The 23,700-nt window shown below is 43.7% G+C and overlaps 1 protein-coding gene across 2 annotated transcripts in view; it reads right to left on the minus strand.

The window, feature by feature from the left end:
• LOC307227558 (glutamate receptor ionotropic, kainate 2-like) overlaps window positions 1-9,865 on the minus strand; it is a gene marked incomplete at both ends in the record, with an annotated part of 64,008 nt that extends 54,143 nt beyond the window's left edge. For both annotated transcript variants that reach the window (XM_079996920.1, XM_079996919.1), the window contains one exon: window positions 9,760-9,865. In XM_079996920.1, the coding sequence (XP_079853046.1) occupies window positions 9,760-9,865 (106 nt within the window). The remainder of the gene's footprint in view (window positions 1-9,759) is intronic.
• Window positions 9,866-23,700: the final 13,835 nt, after the last annotated feature.

Below are 23,700 nucleotides of genomic sequence, written 5' to 3' on the forward strand. Positions count from 1 at the left end.
AAATCTTACAATGAACATTGTCAAACTTAAATAATTAATTAGGGATTAATGGTATGCCATTTGTGTAGTTAATCGTGATTATTCGCAATTTTTTAAATTTCCTTAAATCTGACCCTAAAGAATGTTTTTTTCTGTTGAAAACTCAGTAACAAAAAACTCTGCTCTTGTCATCCAACAGGTCATCCACAGGACAGAGTTATTGCAGCAGTTCTTAATGATTAAAGAATGAATAAAGAGTTGCATTGCAGGTTAAGTTAAACTCCACTTGCAGACTAACTCTGTCCTTGATGCAATGGCACAAATACTCTGTGTTGTATGCCCAGCATGCTGACAGCACAGGTAAAAAAACACCCCAACAATAAGAATAAAAAAATAAATAAAAAGGAAGATTGAAGGAGCTGGCAAACCAAAACGGACAGGGAGCATCAAAGGCAGAAGGCCATTTTTCGACGTCCCGGTTATTAATTACAATGATAAATACCAGCGTTTCCAGGATTTCATCGGGCCTCGTTTTATTTTGGAGAAACGACAGTCGAGAGCTTCGACACATTGCAAGCTGTCGGAAACAAAAAGTCACAGCTGTGTGTGTGCATGTTTCAGTGCGGTTCCTGCGTCTGACAGCCGGAAAAAGTTAGGCGGGGAGGGGAGAGGGGAGGGAGGGGAGGGGAGGATTATGGGGAGAAAAGATAGCGGGAAAAAGGAGCTGGCGAGATGAGAAAGAAAAGGAGAAGAAAAAGAGTGAGGGAGTGAGAAATGGAGAATAAAAGAGGTCACTGGAGGCAGATAAAGGACACTCAATTAAAGTGCTGAATGGATCGGCCATTAGCTGTGAACGGACACCTGCATCTGCCCTCTCTCTTTATCTCAAGCCGGGGAAGGAAAAATGTCAGGCCCTGCTTTGGGTTCATTGGTCTCCAAATAGAGCAAAGAAGCTGCCTGATAATTGCGGCTATGGGCGGAAGTCGATAGGTTACAGTTAACTACAGGATTATGCGTTGATTCTATCATATACACAGCCACGCTACGTTCCAAGCGACAAAGGAGGGGGAAGCGAATATCAAAGACAACTATCAAAAACATCTAAACAGAGCGCCACACGATGCGAGTGTTCCTTTTTAAGTGCGTCTTTCCATGCAAAGCATCACAGAACACCTCTGTATACACCACGGCGTGGCGGTAGATCTCTGGAAAGATGCAACTACATTGTTTCTGTATGTTTTACTATGTTTGGTCACGCCCAGCTGGGTGAGAGATATATAGCGTTCCTTTGTCGAATCTGGGAAAGAAGTGTGTGTGTGTGAGTGTGTGTGTGTGTGTGTGTGGGGGGGGGGGGGGGGGGGGTATTGGATTCTTCTGCCCCAAATGTGAAGTAACATGTGCTGACGATGGGAAATCAGTGAGAACACGGTGAATAAATTCATATACAATACTACAGGCAGTGTGACTTTATAACAGTGGTATTACAATACTATCACAACATATTGCACAGTTATTGCACAACGATGAATGATGTAACTTGTCCTTTGCAAAAGAGTGATTGGCATTGCGATGCACCAATCCATGATTGCACCAATCCAAGTGTTTGCTCCGACACTAAGCTGAAAAGAACAGCGTTTGATGACTCCCAGTAGGAAAATGGTTAAAAGGTGTTGCTGGGGGAAGGCAATGTTATTCGGTGGGGAGGCGTGATTTGCCGGTCAATTGAAATGGTGAAAATGCTTCTATCATGAATTAGCATAACACATACAACCGTCTCTCCTCTCCTCGCTGCTCGCCTCTCCTCTCGATCGCAATGGCATGACGACAAAGAGACTGCACTCATTTAGAATAGGCTATACAAATGCTGCTGACAAACTATCATGGGGGGGGGGGGGGTTGTACTTTGGTGTACTCGCAAGGGGAAGATGTTCCGAGCAGCCCTGGCGGACTTGCAGACAATGGATTGTCATGGCGATTCAAAGAACACCATTTAAGTAAGCCTCACTTCAATGCAGCCTCCAACTCAACATGTTTCCCACTGTGTCCTTGGTTCGCACACACAGAGGAGCGGCTCTCTCAAAGGGAGCAGGTATTCTGCTCAGGTCTCTCCGTCGCCCGTACCCACCCACTCTTCCTCAGAAAACCCTGCCACCCCCAGCCTTTCCCTCCGTCTTTATTCCCTTGGCTAGAGCAACGTGACCTAAAGCCAAGTGGGAACCTCACACCAGGAACCGGCCGTGGCAGGAAGGCTTCCTTCAAAATCGATTAACAGCATGTACACACAGTATGCAGCTGTTGCTGGTTAAACATTCCATCACACCGCTACTGTTGGAGTGGCCAGATGCAAATGGTGTCTGCAAATGGCCCGAGGTGGCTTTTTGGATGCAAACCTTGCATTTCTAGGAAAGGACATTAACAGCAGGAAGAAATGTATCATGATTGTTTTTTTATCCATGGATTTGTAAAATGTTGAAGCGTTAAGGAAAACCCTAACTGCTAAAAATTAGCTGAAATTACAGAGTTACTGTACCAGGTGTTTACTGTACCTGAAAAAGATTAGAAGAATCCCATTATTGGTCCCCATGAGGAAGTATGTCCCCTGCATTTTACCCATCCAAACTTTGTAGGAGCAGCGGGCAGCCATATCCACTCCAGCGCTTCACCATTGGGTTGGTTTAGGGGCATCGGCAGGAGTGTCTAATCATAACATGCATGACATTTCGGTGAGAGTAAACCCGCGTGAACATGGAAGGAACATGCCAACTCCACACAGACAGGTCCCAGTTGGGTTCAATCCCAGAGCCTTCTTGCTGTGAGGCAACAGTGCTAATTCTCCATGCCACCAAAACTTCATCTGAGCACACATATCTACTGTATGGCCCTCTTGCTGGCAATACCGACAAATCCCTTTACAGTCAACATTAAACACTCACCCTCTATTAGCACCATCATCAGCTCCCATGATGTAAGTGTAAACTACCCTGTTCCTCGTGTTAAGGGTCTTTGTCCCACACATCAAGCCTGAGTGAAGTGTAAAGACTGGCATGATATTCAAAGGTTAAATCATCCTACACCTGCAAATGTATGTAGACCCGTGAGGACAGATCAGACCGATGAATGAGCGAGTATATATATAATAAATAAGTCGATCCAACCAGGCTGGGCACGAGAGTCTCTCCGGTTTGACAGATCTGTGGCAGATAGACAACAAGAAGCTGGCTAATTCCCCAAGACAAAGAGTATGTACTGTCGCTCCTGCTGCCTGCGGCTGTTTAAGGTCATTATCAATTCACAAGGCAACATGCGTTATTAATGCGGTGCCACACACATCCTACTTCGGGTTGACATTTTTCGCTCTTTTTGGCTCTCTTGTTTGTATTCTCACAAATACCGAGCTTTGATAGACTGACGGGAGCCAGATGGACGCCATGCAGGTAAGCCCCTGCGAGCGACACAGCGGTTGTGCCTCACAGTTTTATTGATGTATCGATTGTTCCCGTTGCTCACAGTGTGGCGTCAAAATACAGGAGTTGGCAGGGCGTACTTCACGACAGGCACGAATAAGACACAAACAAGCCAAATACAAAGGAGGCTATATACTTTTGTCAAACAAAGTTTTGACACTTAACTGTACGTGTTCTGTATATGTGTCTAGCTATGAAAACCCTAACCCTATCGATAACAGAAACTACAATATATTTCAAATCATTTATAGGGGAACGGTCTTGGACCAAATTGGACCAAACATGTACAAATTCCATCAGCAAAGACGATACCTCGCAAAGTGAAGCCCACTGAGAAGGAAAAGGCAAGTTTCAGAAAGGCGCAAATACTGGTATAAGCAACGCAATGGAGAAATGGAAATGATCTGCTCATTTTGCTATCTGAAAGGCAGAGGATGCCTTCACTCCCTAATGTTTGTTGCTACCTGTTAAACATGGTGGTGAGTCCGTAATGACATGAACAGCCGTCTCATGACAGTCATTAGGACGGATGACTGCTCTACAGGGCCTTATAACAGCCTGAGAAAATTAGGCCATTTAACAGGACGAGGTGTACCTTGTGGTGCAAACAATGTTCCCTCATGATGTTCAAATGTTCAAAGACAATGATGCGCAGGGCAACGTATTTAACAATGGCACCATAAATAAAAGTACAAAGTCAAATGCCTTTCCATGGCCTCCTCAATTAACAGAGGCTGAATATCATTGAACCTTTACAAAGATGAGGAAGATTAGGAAAGAGGATGTGAAGGGTTTCCTCCATAAATAAATTATCCAATATCCAATTCAGGAAGCATTAAATCTGTTCTACAGGTAATGGCTGACCCCAATCCTTATAAGGTGCTTGATATGAATATACTGTTAGGAGTTCCTTCTATTATGTCCCTCTATGTATTGGGTCATTTACCCTCAACCTTTACTTTCTTCTCCATTTCTATCTACAGTTCTCGATTGCGTTGATATCACATATTTCCACTATGGAGAATGACCCCCTGCCCCCTTTGCAGGTGTAGGGGATGTGGATATTACTTCAAGTCGCATCAGCTTGCTGGCCACGCTTGAGGCCTACTGTCCCACAAAGCAACAGTGCGTTTATGGTATCAGTGACTGATAGGGATCAGAATGCGTCTCAGAGCAGCCTTAAGGGACCATAGTCCCTTTAGTCAGGGCTTCACCGCCACAACCTTACAAAACTTGCTTTTGTGCAATCACGCATTGGTTTGAAAATTCTAGCTGCCACAGTCGCCTTTCTGTCTCCATCACCGGAAAATAATGAGACACTTCAGGAGAATGAATCACGTCTGAGAGTGGACTAAGAGCAGGCGGCTCTGAGGCAAAGTCATTTGTCTTTACCATTTATTTGCTTGACTCAACAATAACAGTTTTCCCTCACACATATTGACACATTCCCAATCTCTCTTTAGACTATTCCAAGTGTCTTCCCTGTTTTCCTACGCCTTTGGTCAATCCTATCGCCATGGAATTGTGAGAGCGATGACTCCAAAGGTGTTAAAAGCACAACCCCCCCCCCCCCCCCCCCCATCAGAAAGACCTTTCCCACATGGCTGTTCCACCTTGACCTTCGGACCCCTGAGCCGATTAGCAGGCGGGCTGCGAGGGGCTTCCCCCGTGGAAACCATTTCACTGACAAAATCACACATGCAACCCCTGACCCTGTGAATACCTGGAGAAAATCCCTGATTGACATCGCCAAACAGCCATGGGTACATAAGGGTGATGAAAGCCCCCCCGGCCACGGTTCATGAATAAAAAACGCGACTAAAGAACGGCGGTTTCATCGATGCACTCCGGCTTCCAGACAGGTGGTCGGAGGAACCGCTGTTGTTTTGGGAGCAAGACATTATGTGATCTGGCCAACTAACCGTTGGTCAATCATCACAACCCCTCCTGTGACAAAAATAATAAACCCGCAAAATACAAGTAAAATGCTAAGCGGAGAGCGATGACGTCTTATCTGCTAATTTCACACCTCGCAGATATTTTCAATTTCCAAATGGCAAGGGGGAAGAATTAATCACCGTTGAACAAACCTTTTGTAACTGACGCATGGCAGCAGGACCTTGAAAGATTCGGGCCTGTAAACATGTTTTAGAAATCCATCTAGATAGTTTGCCTGCTTCCAGCCCATGTGTGGTGCTGCATGCTAATGTAAGACAGATCCCCTCTTTGTTCTTGAAACCCGCGGTGGGTATTTTTAAACCATGGAAATTATTTGCAGGCGGAAGGGGAGATAGTTTCATATTTCTATAAGCTAAGGCGGGCGCCGAGTGACACATGAATATTTTAAGCAGCTTTGTGCCCATTTAAATGTGTTGTGCTGTGAAACGTGCTGGCAGTGGGCCAGGGCACACGTCCTTATCCATAATTCCCGCAATTTCCAAAACCAAACTCCGACAAACCGGTGATTCAGTCCGGCGGCAGCCAAACAAACGTAATTAACTACAAACTCCCTCTGAATTTGTTCCCCTTTACCCTCTTAGGTACCCGTCACCCTCTGCATTTGCACACAATATTTAACACCCTTTTGATACAGTTCAGAGGGGGGTTGCTAAATATCGGGGAAACCACGATAATCCTTTATGGAGCCCCTGCATTGAGGAAATTTGTTATAAAAAGTAAAATCTAGCTCTCAGATGGATGATGGCTTGATTTCCTTTTCCCAAGAAAACTAAAAAAACAAATTGCCCTTTACTTGCACGTATTCTAGGACCCAGGCAAACAATAAAGAACAAACACCAACTCAGACAGGAAGTAAACAAACATCTCAGAGTCAACAAGGCTTTGAGTGATGGGAGGCCAGGGACACTGCCCGGGACCGTCAACGCCATTACTCCCTTTTGGTAAGAGAGATTAAAACATTACCTAAATGTCATTGTCAATTGTTTTATTTCCTTCATGGCTTGTTTTTTTTTATTCCTCCGACAATTTTAGGAAACTGTCTGCCTGTAAAAACTTGCGTGCACTGGCCGGCAGAGTCTCAATAATATAATATAATAACATAATAATTGTTACTTTTCACCAGACAGTACTGGCTGATTATGTATTGATTGTGGATGAAAGCTGTTTTGATAGCTGCCGTATAAAAGAGGCCTTTCAACGTTCCGATGGTGCAAAAGAATCCTTATTAAATCCCAACACACCGACGATAACGAATACAGACACAGCTCAACTTTAACGCCGAAGGCTTCCTCTCTCGGTGTGTCATACTGAATTTATTTGGGCCAATATATAAACTTCTATTTGACATTCTCATTATCTCTCCATGCAAAGCTCCCGTATCAGCATATGGGCACTAATATTAATCATCTTTTATGAGAGATTATATCTATAATGTGTTAGACCAGGTCAGTTCTCCCTTTGCGGTGAGATGCTGCTCAGGTTATGTGTGTAGAATATCCTTCATAGTTATTTAACAAAACAAGCAACAACAACAAACACTGACGTGGGTCAATGTTTGCGGCTTTTGGATGCACTCGCGGGAACAACTACAATGTGAAGGTGACCCGTTTCCACAAACAAAATGGCCGAGTCCAAGTGAAGACAGACATTTTGTTTTGAGGCCCATTAGTCTATTTTATGAAGCAACTTAATCTCTTGTTTAATCTTAACATCTCTCTCTGTGGATCCTTGAAAGGGCTGAGGAAGAGGTATGATCGCTTTTATCATCCAGGTAAATCCATCACCAGTAAGCGCCATATATAAACCCCACCGCGATAAAAACTCATCACTCTGCTTAGAAATGAACTTGGAGCGCCTCCAGCCACGGGCCAGGATGCCTCTGTAAGGACTTTCATCACCCCATGTGTTGGTTGCAGTGCTAAAATAACACCGAGCTGTTATGCTCTGGTGTTACAGTGGCTAAAAGGTCTCAGTCTGACAGGGGAACAGTGGTTGTACAACGCCTTTCAATGGGTGGGTGGTGGTGGGGGGGGGGGGGGGGGGGGGGGGCGATCAAGCTTCTGGGCGGATGAGGGGACAGACGGACCCGGGGGAGCTGACCTTTTCAGTTAGCCGGCCTCCGGTAGCACCAGCTGGGAGAATGTGCTGAGCCAGGCAAGCAACATCCAGGACAGAACAGGTTTTTTTTTTTTTTCAAATTCCTTGCATGGCTTTTTCAAGGAATCAGAATGACAATCATGGCTTTATTGACCTTAAGTAAGTATGCTTACACAGGCAAGGAATTTGACACATTTTGACTGTTTGTCGGTGACTCTCAGTTTAGTACCGATCATTCAGTAAAATGTAAAAATTAAATCTACAACAAATATATACACATAGCCTCCAAGGGTAGACTCTGTAATGCATATGTAATAACCAATATTTACAATGTGAGGAAGCTGAACTCACTGTCACTCATTCACAGAAACGCATGTTGTACGTGCACACACACGCACACGCACACACACACACACACGCACACACAGATGTTCTTTTTATATTGAAGTTCCATTCCTACATTACAAAATTGCTTCCCTCTCAATCTAACTTCTGAAGCCAAGTCTCTTTACAAGTAGGCCTATACTATAGCCAGATAAGCAGATTGTCTTCGCAAAGAGAACATCTTTAAGAACGTAATACAAAGGCCTAATTGAAATAGATAGTCGTAATACATACATGTATTATAATTATATGTCAGTTATCCTTACCAGTGAATACGGCGTCAGCATTAGAAACAAGATATAGTCAAACAAGAAACCTTCAAGAACCAAATTGTAAGCTTTAGAGGACAAAACCATGGTCCGGGTGGGGGGCTCTGAAAAATATATTTGTCATTGTCAAGTGAACGTGTCAGACAGAGAATAGCAACAGGCCACACTTGGAACAAGCCCGCTCTGCTCCGGCTGTAAAATGAGGCATCCACCCGCAGCAGCCCAGTCCACAGTGTGGCGGGTGGGTGCATGGTGGAGGGTGAAAGCACCCAAAGCCTGTGATTGGGGGCAGGGCGGGGCGGTACGGGGGGGGGGCGTGGATCACATGAGACGCATCTATATTTGGGTCGGATATCGGTCTCATGTTGTCTCTGACTCTGGCGGCGGGGATAGTGGTGGGAGGATGCTGCAGCCAGGCAGGGATGCAAGCACATCCCGTTGCCATAGCGGCGGTGCCGGCGGACGCAGGCTGACTTTTAAACAGGGCCCTCGGGGAGCTGTGGGAATGTAAGGATGTGTTGTCAACGGTAGAGACGACATGGTCCGCCGCGTGGAGTCACTCCGAGGAGTCACCGTCCCGACATGCCACAGAAAGTGACAAGCTACACCTACAGGAGAGGGAGGAGGAGGAGGAGGAGGAGGAGGATGAGGAGGAAGAGGAGGGATGGATCCAGACACTGATGAAGGCATGAGATCAGTGAAACCACGGGACACCCCCCCGCCCATATACCCACCAAATCGATAGCGGTTTAGTCAAATGTTAGTCGAAAAAAACTGCTGCCAAAGTGCATCGATTGGCCTTGTGACTACATGATTGATCTGGGACTCCTGGGGTGATGTTTACACACAGACACGGGCTGCAGGGGACACGTCGGCTGGTGTTGGCGGTTTAAAAAGGCAGCGGAGATATCAAGTCAAGCTCCACTGATGGGGGATGTGGCCGAAAAGACCCCGTGGAGATGGGACAGTTTGTTCTCTCACCCTGACCTGACGGCAAACACTCCAGCCTGTGTGGCGCCGTGCCAGCGTGGGATGCAGCCTAATGGGATCATTTGTCATTTTAAAGAGTGGAGAGACGTTTATTCGAACTTATTTCCACACATTTACTTTCACATCCGCTGTAATGCTGTTCTTCCCTATAAAGATCTGCACAGAGTCATACTGTTTTCCTTACCAAGTTATGACAATGTGCTAACATGGTAAGGCCCGACCTGTCTATTCATAATAACAATAATAAATCGAACCAGATGAAATTGAAACTTAACCCAAACCATCCAGCCCAAATTGCAGGCTTTTTTTTTTTAACCCCACACACTGAAAATAAATATGCAGGCTTTCACTTGTAAAGCTATTTAAGGCTTCAACTACAATTCTAGAGATGGACAATTTATTTCAAGTTCAGAACCCCCCCCCCCCCCCACCCCCTAAAAAAATAAAATAGGATTAACAAATGAAAGTAATATTTTTGTTTCCAAGCAGCATCTCCCACGTATGCACATCTTGAATAAGGATCGTATACGAAGAGGCAGGAGAGAGCAGCAGCAGCTTCTGCACGAACGACTACTTGTTGTGTCGGATCGGGTCGGTCGGTCGGTCGGGTATCTTACCGAATCTCAGCACGTGAGGCATCCCGAGCGCGGATCCCAGAAGCAGCAGCAGCCTGAGGTTGAACCTGAAGATGAGCCTGGTAATCAGCTGGGAGGTAATCTTCATGTTGTCCGGGGGGAGAAGATGCACAGTGGTAAATCCCCCCACCCGTCTACCCCTGGCGTTATTATTACCCCGGAATAATAACGATTCTTCTTCTTTTCTTTTCTTTTTGTCCCCCTTTCCCTTTTTCGTCTCCTCGGTCGCAAGGATCACGTCACATCACATCTCATCACATCACATCACATCACGGCATGGTCACTGGCGCGCTCTTTTGCCTAAATCCTCCTAAGTCCATTAGCAGTCCCGGCATGCTTTCCGCCTCTTTTCCCCTCCTCACTGCGCCAAGACACGGTCCTCCTTCTGCGGTGCGAGGGACGGAGGGACATCCATGTCGAGCGGGGGGTGAGGTGAGGATCCGGGGCGGGGGGGCCCATGCACACGCACGGGGGGCCGAGCCGGGGTGAGGGTGTGCGCGGAGGCGGAGGCGGAGGAGGAGGAGGAGGAGGAGGAGGAGGACGACGGCAGCTCCGGCTGCCTACGCTCCCATTCTACTGCACTGCTGCACCGCCTCTGACGTAGAGCCAAGATCAGCCTGCTGTGGCTTTTCTGGAGAGGAGGAGGAGGAGGAGAGGAAAGGAAGAGTGGGCGAGAGAGAGAGAGAGAGAGAGAGAGAGAGAAGAGGAAGGAGGAGGGAGGTGAGGAAGGGGCCAGGGGAGGGGGGAGCATCCACATCGTCGTCATCTCGGACCAATCCATCAGCTGTTCATCCATCATCTGTTGCAGTGCGTTCACGGCACTGGAGCTCATTGACACTGACCCTCCGTGGCGATGTGGCGACACCCTGAAGGTGGAATCTACATCTCGACACCGGGGGAAGAAGAAGCACTTAGACCTTTTACCCGAGTATATAAAAGATATAAAATATAAATAACCTTGGCACAAAGTTACTCTAGTAAAAGTCAAAGTACCACATTGACATTATTACTTAAGTTAAAGTCTACTTTGCTTTGCACATGAACATCGACACTATAATGCCACTTTGGTTTATAGATAGCAGGACTGCTGTTACTATCAGAGTAGTGCCATATTATTCACTTTGTTGGTAGATGTGTACATGTGTACTTTTTTTCATTTCCTTAATTTTTTACCATCTCTTAACTTGCACTGTTTTTGCTGCTGTAACACCGGAATTTTCCCCCTGGGGTTTTTAAAGTCAGATATTATTGTATCTTGCTTTTAAATGTACTTATATTATTAAAATAAGTACTTGATGGCCTGATGTCACAGTGCGACTGTACCTCCCTTACTGCAAATGAGCAGTCATGCATAGCCTGATTAAGTAAAGCCTGATAAAGTAATTTCCCCCTGGGATTATTAAAGTATTTCTGATTCTGATTCTGATTCTGATTATAATTTACGATGAAATAAAGTAGGTGGTGTTATAGTAATTTACAAGAATATGGACCTTTCCACCACTGCATCTGGAATCACCCCAAAATCCACCAAAAGATGCGACTCCTTTCACAGTGCATTATCTGTCGGCCTGCAAGCAACTACCTGTTGCTGTGGGGTGTTTTTTCACACACTGACTGGCATATTTGTAGCTCAATATCTGAATTAGATTATTCTGCAAAGTCCATTTTCTTATTCAGGGAATTTTGTGCACTGCTCTACAGACAAAAGCAGACAGAAATACAGCAGATACAGAATATCTCAAATGTCTTCTATTTGCCAGCTCAATGAAAAGGCTGTGGCAGGGCTTAAGTGGCAGTATGATTGTATGGCTAACTCCCTGTACCACCAGAGCTTTTCAGAACCACGTTTCAGCACCATGGAGAGAGACGGTGTGTTGTATTTTGCAGATAAAGCTTTTTAGAACATTAGTTTGAGAGATAAACTTTATGTGTTGGCAGCATTTATCAAGGTTAATTACCACCTATATAAGAAACTGCATTTCTTACACACAAAATCTTTTCTTTTAGCAAGAAATAATTTGTAAAGCCGTGGTGGGGAAACGATACAGAGAGCATTGTCATTAATTTAGGCCTGCAGGATGTTGTTGTGCTGAGTTTTCTTCCATAAAGCCGGCAGTAAAGGCCTACTTTTCTTTTTAAAGACTTCAAGTGGCTTCTGAGTCACAACCTTTGAACACTTTCCACCTTGGTTCCAATAATGTGGGAGGAGTGGGATGAAAGGATTGAAATTGGCAGAACAGCAAATCCGTAATATCGACAGACGCAGCCCAAAGGCACAAACATTTACCCCATATGCATACAACTACTTTGGAAGGGGAAACGACTATTGTACGAAACACATGCTGACAGCATGCAATATCAACTCAAGATCTCTCTCTTGAATTCAACTTGAGTGCCAAAGATGGAAATCTATGGATTTACACATAAGGATTTATCAAATATGTATGTATGTATCAAGTATGGTGGTTTTATGTTTAATCTTGAACTACTGTAAATGTGTGGTAGGAGGGAGGAGTAATGCTGAAAGACGCCTTTCATCACCACAACCCCTTGAATGAACACCGCCATTGTGTGACTAAAGGGTAAATGGCTGGCCTGTGTGTGTGTGTGTGTGTGTGTGTGTGTGTGTGTGTGTGTAGTAAATGTGTGATGCACATGTGCCCAAAAGCGTAGACAAAGAGGCGTAGTGTGGATAAGTAAGAGTAGATCTAAACCTACATGCACAATGTTACTCCATACCAGGGTTGTTCAACTGTATTCTGTAGGATTTTACGACAGTTAAGGGGCCTGACAAATTAAATGAAAAAGAAAGAAAAACATTCTTCAAATTGTCTTAATCAATTTACAAAAAAGCGGCATAGTAACAAGGTTGTTTGTTGTTGTTTTTTTAAGTGATACAGGTATTTCTGAAATAAAGTGAATGTAACTACAGTTCAATGCTAACCATGACATTTATTCAAAGGGCCCGTCTGCATCAATACGCGGGCCACATTCGGCCCACAGGCCGCCAGTTGAATGCGCCTGCTCTATATTGTAGCTTTATGAGATCTGTCAGTTCTGCATGCCCGTGGTGAGGAAATGCCGTTGGAAAGAGAATGGAGAAGTCATTCTACGGGATTAAGTAGGTGGTGTGAACATTGAATCTTCACGTGCGCCGGGTTGCGTGGGCGCATCGTGTTGCAGCCCTGTTCGGTGTGAGGATATCAAAGAGCAATGCAATCATCAACCATCTGGCACATCAGCATAATTATGGAGAAGATGAGGTTTTCCATAAGCCTGTGGAGCCTCACACCAAGCATGAGGGGTTTCATGGTACTGTAACAGCGCCCTCTGGCCTCAAAGAGAGAAACGGCATGCAAATCCAGTTGGGCTTCAGGCATGAGGTCTCAAATGCAAATGACCTGGGTGCCAGTGGGTAGGTTTTCTTCTAGCGGGGCCTGTGGAGAACACCAAGAAAAAAGCAAACTGATTGGGCAATTCACGCCCAATAACATCTGTTAAAATATCGGTTAGGGATACCTTAGAAATAGACATGTAATCATAAAAACTAAATTTGTTTGTTATATTTTATTTCATTTTGTTTTATATACTGAAGACATGACATAATATGTTGCCATTTTAAAATGAATAAGTGAAATAAATGTAAATGTAGTGGGCCACATTCTAAACATTTAGTGGACCAGTCCATAAGTATGTAGTGGGCTGCGTTGTAACATGTATCAGGCGGTATCATAAACATCATTATATAACAGCATTATATATGCGTAGCAGGCCACATTTTCGACATGTGGAGGGCCAAGTCATAAATATGTAGCGGGCCGCATTAAATCGTTGGGGCCTGGATGTGGCCTCCAGGCGAGTGGTTTGAGACCTCTGGTTAAGCCAACACCGAAGCAGGCGGTGTAGGATTATTTGGAGAGTTCAGGGGACAATGAGGTAATGCGCATTCCTGCCGTGATGCCATTCAATACGGCAATATTTAACAGCCTTTTGTGTCGACAGCAGGTTGCTGTTTTGATAAATAAAACACTTCAGTTCCATTTCGAAATGCAATATTTGTACAAGTGCTGAAAAATGAGTCGTTAGAAAGCGGATATCATGCATTAGTAGATTATACAGACAGGCTGGTGAACCCAGGAATTGTTCTTATACTGAGTTTTCATTCCGAGGCCATTTCAGCACTAAGTAATCCAAAGGGGACTTCAACTAAAGGGAAGATAACCACTTCTAAAAGCCCCCATCATTATTTGTACTCTCTCTCTCTCTCTCTCTCTCTCTCTCTCTCTCTCTCTCTCTCTCTCTGACAAGAAAAGATAGCGGTGGCACGGGCGTGGGAACCATGGAAACGAGAAGCTGATGCACTTTGAATGGTAAGATCTGAATGAGAAGACACATGCAGTTTAGTCACGCCGCTCTCAGGGCCGCCGCTCTCCTCGCCTGGATTATTTAACTGTTGTTTTTTCTAACACCCAGCTTTAGCATTCTCAGAGAGGACATAACCACCAATTTATCCATTCCTGTCACGTCCCGATGACTAAAGCCACGTCATTTCACCGGTTTAGGGGCAAAGTCCACATCCACGTGTGCATTTCAAAGTGGCGGTCAATGTGTTTTTTTTAGCTTTTAGCTGTAAGACGACCACACACTTATTTTTGCACACACACACACACACACACACACACACACACACACACACACACACTCATGCTCTTATCACAGTTGCATGTACTGAGAATTCCAGCTTGCGGCTCTGCAATTCCGAGCGTCGCCTTTGAAGATACAGTATGCTTCTAAAGAATAAAGGGCCCAGGGCTCTTAAAGGAGGAGTGCATTCTACAGAGATGACAATTAGTCAGCTGAGACAGTAATTAGGACCTCTCCGCACACTGTCGCTTCACGTTATCCCTGATGGATGCTCACGATCCTACACACACGTGAAAAAACACAGAAAGGCGAGCACACACGCAACTCATCCCTCCAGCATGTTGAAGCGAGGGAGATATAATATTCTAACGCCACTGCTGCTGGAAATCTGTCTATAGGACACCTTGAGGAAATCTGGCTACAGGATTTAGGATTTTAGACCGGAAGACTTCTGTCAGATGTCGGGCCAAAATGTAAGTTGTGTCCAACTTAGGGGCCCGTTTGTATCTTATTGTCAAAATGACCAAGGAAATTATTATTTCTTCATTTATATACATATATAAATAAATATAGTACAGGTATATATAGTACCTGTATATATTGTATACAGGTACTCCTCACTTATAGACTGAGTTTCGTTCCTAGGACCAGGTCGTTAAGTGAATTGGTCGATAAGGAGGACCCATGTTATGTCACAGTAAGGGGGCGTGGCCATTGCGAATGCAAGTGTAGTGAATACTGACAGACTGCGGGAACGAGACTGAGACTGAGAGCGGTGATGAGATGAGATGTATACGGTGTATATAGTATGAATAGGATATATAGTATTTTTAGTGCATATAGTGTATAAAGGGTGATGCGCGATGAGCTGCTCAATGCTGAGACGCTGCGGTATTCAGGTCTGGAAAAAGTGCAGGCCACTCCATTTGAGGTACCCCAGTCTCCAGCAGCCGTTCCCTAATGATGCCACCTCGATGAGCTGGAGCATTGTCGTCCATGAAGATGAAATGAGGCCTGTGTTGTTCATGCAGGGGCACAATGACTGGATTAATGATGTTATTCAGGTAGTATGGGCTTGTCACTGTACCATTCACAAAGTGTAGGGCAGTTCTGTATTGACTAGACACACCTGCCCACACTGTAACACCACCACCACCAAAGGCTCGTCTGGTAACAACAGTGGCTGATGCATAGCGCTCTCCTTGATGTGTCCAACATCGTTGGCGGCCATCATTTCTGCTCAACGTGAATCGACTTTCATCAGAGAACAGCAGTGAGGCCACTGGTCCCTCGTCCAGCGTCAATGCTCCCTGGCCCGTGCAAGACGATGATGCCTGTGCCTGGTGGTGTGGTCAGGTACCCTTGCAGGTGGTCTAGCACGCAGACCACACAGTTGATGTAAATGGTTTCGAATGGTCTGACGTGACACTTGGGAGCCTCTCACCTCCCTTAAATGTGCCTGGAGTTGATTGGCATTCATCATCCGGTTCCGCAGGGCACTGTTCACAATGAAGCGCTCATCAGTGTGGGATGTGGCCAAAGGACGTCCACTTCTATGTCTGTCTGTGACTCTTCCAGTCTCTCTGTATCTCTGTTGCAACCTGCTGATGACACTGACACTGAGCTCAGTGGCCACTTCCCTCTGAGAACATCCTGTTTGAAGCCTCACAATGGTGAGGTACTGTTGATCATTTGTTAGGTGTTGTCTTGTTCTCATGATGTCAAAATGAGAACAGCATGATGAAGAGGACTGTTTAAATACCAATTCTAATTGAACCAGGAAATGTATTGGTCGATTCATGGATCAAACACCTGTTGTGAATTTGTGCAAAAAGTACTGAAACACTGAACAGTTGGACATGTGCATACAAAAGTTTAGAGAAGGTCAAATTTAGTTCACCTGAAAATGTTATAGCGCATTTTAAGTTCATCCTGAAATTTCACTCGAAAGCCGAATATCCCTAACTTTTTGTGAGTAGGGTATATACTGTGTATATATACTGTGTATATATATATATATATATATATATATATATATATATATATATATATATATATATATATATATATACACTTTTTTTTTGGATGTATATGGCCAATTTATTACTTTATTACTATTGCTTATTGTTTTTTATTTTTTGAGCTCTGAGAGTGAATAAAGTAGCCATCTTATCTATCTATCTATCCATCTAGACATAAAGGGCAAATGCATACAGACATTTTCACATATTGTACGTATGCACTTGCTGATCTCAGAAACTGTGCATGGGCACACAGGTGCACACAAGCACAAACACAGAGCAGCAAGCGAGGCTGATTGTAGGGTGGACGGCTAGGATCGTAGTTGCATCCAGTCAGGGCTGGTGTTGGGGATAAGGACATCCTCACAGTGTGATTCTCAAACCTGTACTATATAAAACTGTACAACCCAGAGAATGAAACATCTTAGAAATCAAATGCAGTAATCTTGGCAGTACTTGCAAAACGTGCCTTCCCAGTTGGCCTGCGCTGTGTCTGCAGTGTAAGAGAAGAGAGTGAAGAGAAGGGAGACTCACAAGGTGCAGCATGCTCCTTGTACGGAAGAAAGAAATCTTAAGAGTGCTCGTGAGTAGACGCTTTTGTCTGGACAAACTCAACAGCGTAGAGCGGGGTCAAAGCAGTCTTAGATGAGCGACGGATGCATTGTTCGGAGTTGAAGAATGATTTTTAAAAGAGACAGCTTGAACAAAGCAGATGAGAAGAGAGACAATGGAGATGGAGAACACACTTTTAAATTCATCACCAAAAAAATTTAATATCTCTTTAATAGTTCTTTCTGTCTGCACAATATGGTTTATACGCAATACCAATCCAGAGAAGGTTTCGTGTTGGTTACATGTTCACACAGCAGCCGCCAGCTCCACCAATGGCATGTACTGTTCCCAAACCATATGTCCAAGGGATCCATTTTTGGTGGCCAAGGCCACGTCAGTTGCTGTAGCTCCTTCCATCCATTTCTAGGATGCTTTTCCTCCCCTGGTCTTCCCTCTGTGGTCCTGAGTTTTAGCGACAACGTGTGGCCCGTACCTTCGACCTTCAATGCCCTCCCACCCCTCAGAAATGACGCTCGCTCTCCGATCGAGAAAGACGAAGGGATCAGCCGTACCTTCCGGGGGTTTGCGTGGGTGGACATGACGGCTACCCGAGACAGCGGCCGGGATCAGAGCCTGTGAACGCTTCCTTTTGGCATTTAGCCTTTTTTTTTCCCCCCGCCCTCCATCTAGGGATCAGCTACTGTGACTGGAAACAAAATATCCCAGACAGCTATCACGCTGGAGCAGACCGTCAGGCAAGCGGTGAAAGACTAATACGGCTTGTCAGAGTGGAAATAGCCCGGTATTGTTTTCATCCTCCCGAAAAAGGTACAAGCGTGACGTATTTTGTCTCGCTCATCTCTCAAAAATTCACGCTCTAATAGCTTTCAGAGCCATATCACTGAGGTGAGTGGAATCCTTCCTGAGGTTATGTGCCCCATACAGAGCAGCGGCAACCGGTCGCCAGCGGTCTATTCTCATGCACCCTACCCTTTCTCTGAGGACAACCCTTAAAAAAAAGGAATAGGACGGTGAGGTTTCTTCCTGCAAGGTTCTAAGAGATTCCTAGTCCGATCCTCAGGGTTTATATGATTACTGTATTGGTTTATATGATCACTGTACTGTATGTATGACGGTGGTGGGAATCAACTGGATGTTGAAATGTGATTGTTTTCATGGGAAACAGTGACAGCAATAAGCATGTAAAGTCTTTTTTTAAGGGATCTCTGGCTTAGATTTCCAATTATTAAGTGAATTCCAAAAGATTCATATAAGCAGTGTTTGCCAACGGCAGCCCCCCAGTTACACACAAATTTTTGTTATCCCCTGGAAGCAAAGCGAAAAAAAAAACTTTACAAGGAAGAATTGGCACTCATTTTTATCTCCAACAGTTTTGAAGGTGGTAGAAATTATTCTGTTCTTGAGAAGGGTAATGTCAGTTCTCTCTTCCACTCCCCTCCTCCACCATAAATCATTTCTGCGTGTATGCTAATAAGCACATCCCTGCATTTTTTTTTTCTTGTGAAATGCTCCACTATCAGGACACCTTGCCCTCTCAGGGATATTTCGTGCACGGTGCGGGCACACCTCTGTTAGTAAATGTCAGTCAATTCCGGTGCAAAGTAATTTACAAATGGAAACAGGCGGGATGGAGAAAAATAATTCATCCGCTGTGATTCAGCGGCTAAGTGAAGGATACCAGACGTCCGCATCACTTCCTGAAGCCTCCTCTCGACAATTAACATTTCCTTATATGGAATACTTGATTCTGATTGGTCAATAGCGGCAATCGGCGTTCAGTTATTTCTGAAAAATCAACCGCTGTGTGTTAATAATAGTGACTGTTCTCATGGGCAACCACTTCCCTGGTTCACATCCCTTGTATTACTGCATGCCAATGCTTACACTAGCTAGTGGCGCTATCTAGTGGCACAATACAATACTTCACATCACGAATGTGGATATGTCCAATTTGCCATTAATAACATAAAATAGTGTCGTCATATGTATGGCAAAGTTTTTTTGTAGGCTGTACAGTTTGCCATGGGAACTGCAGTGTTACATTGCTGTGGACGAATATTCCGCGAAGCAGCTCTTAAACTAGGCCTATCGTTTATGTTCATATATTTCCAATCAATATTCCATCTCCATGTATTAGTCTGTATTAGGATCATTTGTAGCCAGCCCGCCATTATCTTAAAATAACCCCTTCAGAATGATACAAGATCCTAATCACCCTGTCAGCGATAATGACGGGCTGGCTGTATATTTCTTACGGAACGTTTTGGGTCATAGCTTCGAAAGATAAAAGATATCGTTTAACGACATATGGCGTTTGTATGCAGGTTGACCGAAAACCGAATTGATCAAAGATGAGGTGAGCGGAGAAGAAAGAAAGAAAGAAGGAAAGAGCGGGAGAGGAGGAGGAGGAGAAAGAACAAATGAGCTTGGTCCCCTTCGTGGCAAAGTACTCTGCCACTTAATCATATCCCCGCTCTATAAATAGGAAGCTTATTCACAGCCAGAGAATATTGGGAGAAGATTAATCGAAGAAGGGAATGGAAGACTCTATTATACTGCTCCGAGGCTCGGCTACTGACTGTCATACATTACATTTTTTACATATTTGACTGAACTATCGGCGGCACTGCCTCACCTCTTCGCTACTTAAAGCATTTTTTTACATTCCCTGATTTCCCTTCTGCCGTCACCTCTCACCGCTTGATCTTTCCTCGCCCACTTCTGACAGAAGGCTCTTTAAACATCTGGATGAAAGTAATCACCGACTCAGATGACTACTAACCGATAACGCACATATCGACACATACACACACACACACACACACACACACACACACACGCAGACACACACACACACACACACATACACACAGACACACACACATACACACAAAGCCTAAACGCCACCAAAAGGGTGTTTTTTTATCCGCTCTGTTTTAAAATCCGGATTCTACACCACATAGTGTCTTCACAGGGAAGGGAAAGGGAACACCGAGATTGTTGAGGGGGTAAAAAAACACTTTACATCTGTGTGTGTGTGTGTGTGTGTGTGTGTGTGTGTGTGTGTGTGTGTGCGCGTGTGGGAGGAAGACCTTGCATGGGCACAGCTTTTATTTGTCTCTGAGTGAAATAAGGAGGAGTGTTATTCCGGTGGGATCAACGACAAACACAAGGTCGCGAAGGACGCCGCAAAGACTCGCACAACAGCACTCCGGAACTGGAGAGAAAGAGGGGGGGGGGGTCAAAATATGGAGAGATAAAACAGTTGAAGTCAGTTTTGTATATTGCCAATTTTCTGAACTTTTCTTTTTTTTGGAGGGGCTTGTTGTATATTGCTAATTGAGCTATTTTACAATTTCCATATACTATATTCATGCAAACTTGCGCAACTGTCCGACTTCATAATATGCATTTCTGACACAAAGTTTACATTTTAATGTTAATCTTTGGGTTTAATGTATATATCCATTTTTTTTATTTTTTGCATAATGTGTTGTATTTTAATTCTTATTACTTTAGTCCTTATTGCCTACTGTTTTGATGTGAGCTGCTGTAAAGACCCCCCCCCCTCCCTATTTAAAAAAAAAACACCGCTTCAGAACCCTGTAAACCTTTTTCTGTTTTGATGAATATAATTTTTATTGATTTGCTCTTTTGCATCAGCAATAAAGCTTAAGATTTTATTCCTAACCAAAGACCAAGGATTTGAGTAATTCATTTTGAAAATATAAAATCGACCCTCTCAATCAATATTTCTAAATTGTATTTTGGAGTGAGCGAGCAGCATAATAACAGCGCGGGCATCCACAGTAAACTTTGTTATCACAGCAGACCTTCCTCTTCTGGCGGTGGAATTTCCCAGCTGGAAGTTTTTATTTATGTAATTTTATTTATCATTTATAATATAATAATATTGTAATAATTGTAATATCATTTATGTATATAATTTTATATATATAAAATTGTATTTTATATATGTTTATTTATTCATGCATTTTGCTGTATGAGAATCAATTTTCTATTCAAGGGGGAAACAAGTATAAAATGCAATTTGAAATAACATGAAACATGATTACAGATGATTAGTATAATTCTCATGTTGAGAAAAGTACTGATTCGTAAACTAGCTCAGAAGCTCATGGACATATCACCATAGTACACACAAGCATACTATTAAGGATGCCAATTAGTGTCATCAAATAACAGAAGCTTTTTTAATGCAGTAATTGAGTAATCAAGAACAGACGAAGGTAAACAAAACTGGGAACTGCAGAGGATGACTGCAGTCTAAGTATAGGAGATAAGGATGGACTTACATTATTGTGAAGTTGTAATAGCAATTGTTATGTCTTTACTCATCTCCGGTAATAATATCCAATTTCTTATAAAGTACCTGTGCTGAAGATGGCTTGAAATACAAACAGGGCTGAAGGTTGAGTTTTTAGCACAGAATTAGGAAATATACAAAATGTTTGTGCAACATTTGTGCTAATGACGTAAAGACAATAAGGACACTAATGACTTTCCTAAAATGTATTTTAACGAAATAAATAAATTACTTTCAAACCATAATTTTGGTAACAGGGTTGTACTTTGAGAGTGACCCTATGAGTCACTCTCAGTCAGTCTCAATATCAGTCAAAATACAGAAAAAACGAATGTCATGGGACACAACTAAAATGTCAATTTGCCACAATTGATAATGAATTACTCACAGATAAAAGATGTTTCATACATGAGATATTAAATGGATTCACACATTAAATGCAAAAATAATACAATTTCTGAAGGATTTTAATGGTTATATTTCAAGGTAAAGATTAGCTGTAGCGGGTTGGGTCAGGCGAACATGTAGGTTTGTTGTACAGCACACTTTACTTAAGTGTAAAAATGATTTTTTTTTTTTCATCAATTTACTGATAATACAAAGAGGATTAATAATATTATAATCATGAGCATAACATTATGGAAAAAAATACCAGCAAACAATCCAGCTAACAGCTAACAGCTACCTATTGGATAAAATGAAACACAACCACATGATGAATTCAGTACGAAACACGCATCGATCAGCAACATTTCATTTCAACAAATATGGTCAATTATTTTGAGAAGTTGTTTTGGTGCCGATGGCTTGTGCAACCTGTGCTGATGCTCATTAGACACTTTTGCGTTGGTTACAGAAGAGTAAAGGTAACAGCATCGAACAGTATTGCAGTATTGCATCAGATAAAATATGCATATTAAAATGCCCCAGACGCTCACCCAGGCGTTCGAGGATTCCATTTATTTCGCCAACAGAACAAAGCTTGTGGGGGAAGTTCATGTGACATATGGAAAGAAGACTCACCCAGAAAATCGAATTCCTGAATTGCAATTGTAGAACTAGAAGTCAAGGAAAACTAGCAGTGGGGGAACAATGGCTGGAGTAAAGATGGAGGCGTACATCTCCTGTCCCTGTCTTCAACTGTTAATTTTCACAGTTAACTTAAAGGATGCCTTTCTTTGTGACGCAGACATTGTCACAACTGCTGCGTTGAATAAAGCTCCATCTGAAACAGTAGTCGACTCAAGATGTCCCTGTTTTGTTCTCGCAGAAGGCGGCTGCAAGACGAGATGGACAACAAAAACCTATGGTCCCTCTGAAGCCTATATCTCTGCTTATAGAGCAGCGCAGAACAGGAAACTGGTTCTGTGTACAGAACAAGCCAGGTCCATCACCCTGTTGGGTTCCCTTTGGGAGCTTCACTGACATGGGCCACATCCTCTTCCAAATGGGCCCTACAGAACGCCCGTGGAGCTGGGTCTCACAAGCTTAAGGACTTTCATCCACGTGTGTACTGTATGTCTCCTTCAGTTCTAGGGCTGTGGCAAGGTGACTTGCCGAATGGTGCGATGCTATTTTTCCTGTGTATTTGCACTTTTATTCACACGTGTCAACAAAGGGTTTCTTCCGGCATCCGTTCAAGCAACCTCACATGTATCTCAGCACAATGCTTTTATACACATACTGTATAAGATACATGTGGGTTCTCTAAACATGCGTTTGTTTCTCGGTTTCTGCAAGCAGTGATTTTGGCGAAACTGTTCCGCTCGTCCTGTATGGAGAATAGGCTGGACTGCTGCGGGACTGAAAGCTCCTGCAGTTCCAAAAAAACTGAGCTCACTGAAGTTAAATGAACAAAAGTGACCATGTCCACTGTCGAGTGGACTCGTCTTTAGAATGCTATTCCAAAGCAACATTTTATTTCATTTCAATAGCGGGAACAGACGTAGTCAGGTGGCAGAAAGTGATGTGAGGAACCTTTAAAGGGGACCAATTATGCAAAGCTCACTTTTTCAGTGCTGGTTGCACATACAGTGTATTTGAATCTCTGATGAGCCTACTAACACACTGTCACTGTCTGTTTCAGAAAACATCCTAAAACAAGACGTTCAGCTTTGCTGCCCTGATACATGTCACCGGGGGTATTATTCTAAATAGAAGCGCTCCCCATCTGAGTAACCCCACCCACGACTGGAGGGCGACCAAACCCGCTAGCATCGACGCTAAGAGCTAATCATGAGAAGTGCTCTGTTGCTGGCTGCAGAGATCAGCACAAATCTTTTAAAGGAAAGAAGAATTCATATCAACTGCAGATGAGGGAAATATAAGTATTGAATTCTGCTGTGTGTTGCTTTGTTT

Source organism: Zeus faber (genome assembly GCF_960531495.2).
Source record: "Zeus faber genome assembly, chromosome: 2".
In the NCBI taxonomy this organism is placed as follows: domain Eukaryota; kingdom Metazoa; phylum Chordata; class Actinopteri; order Zeiformes; family Zeidae; genus Zeus; species Zeus faber.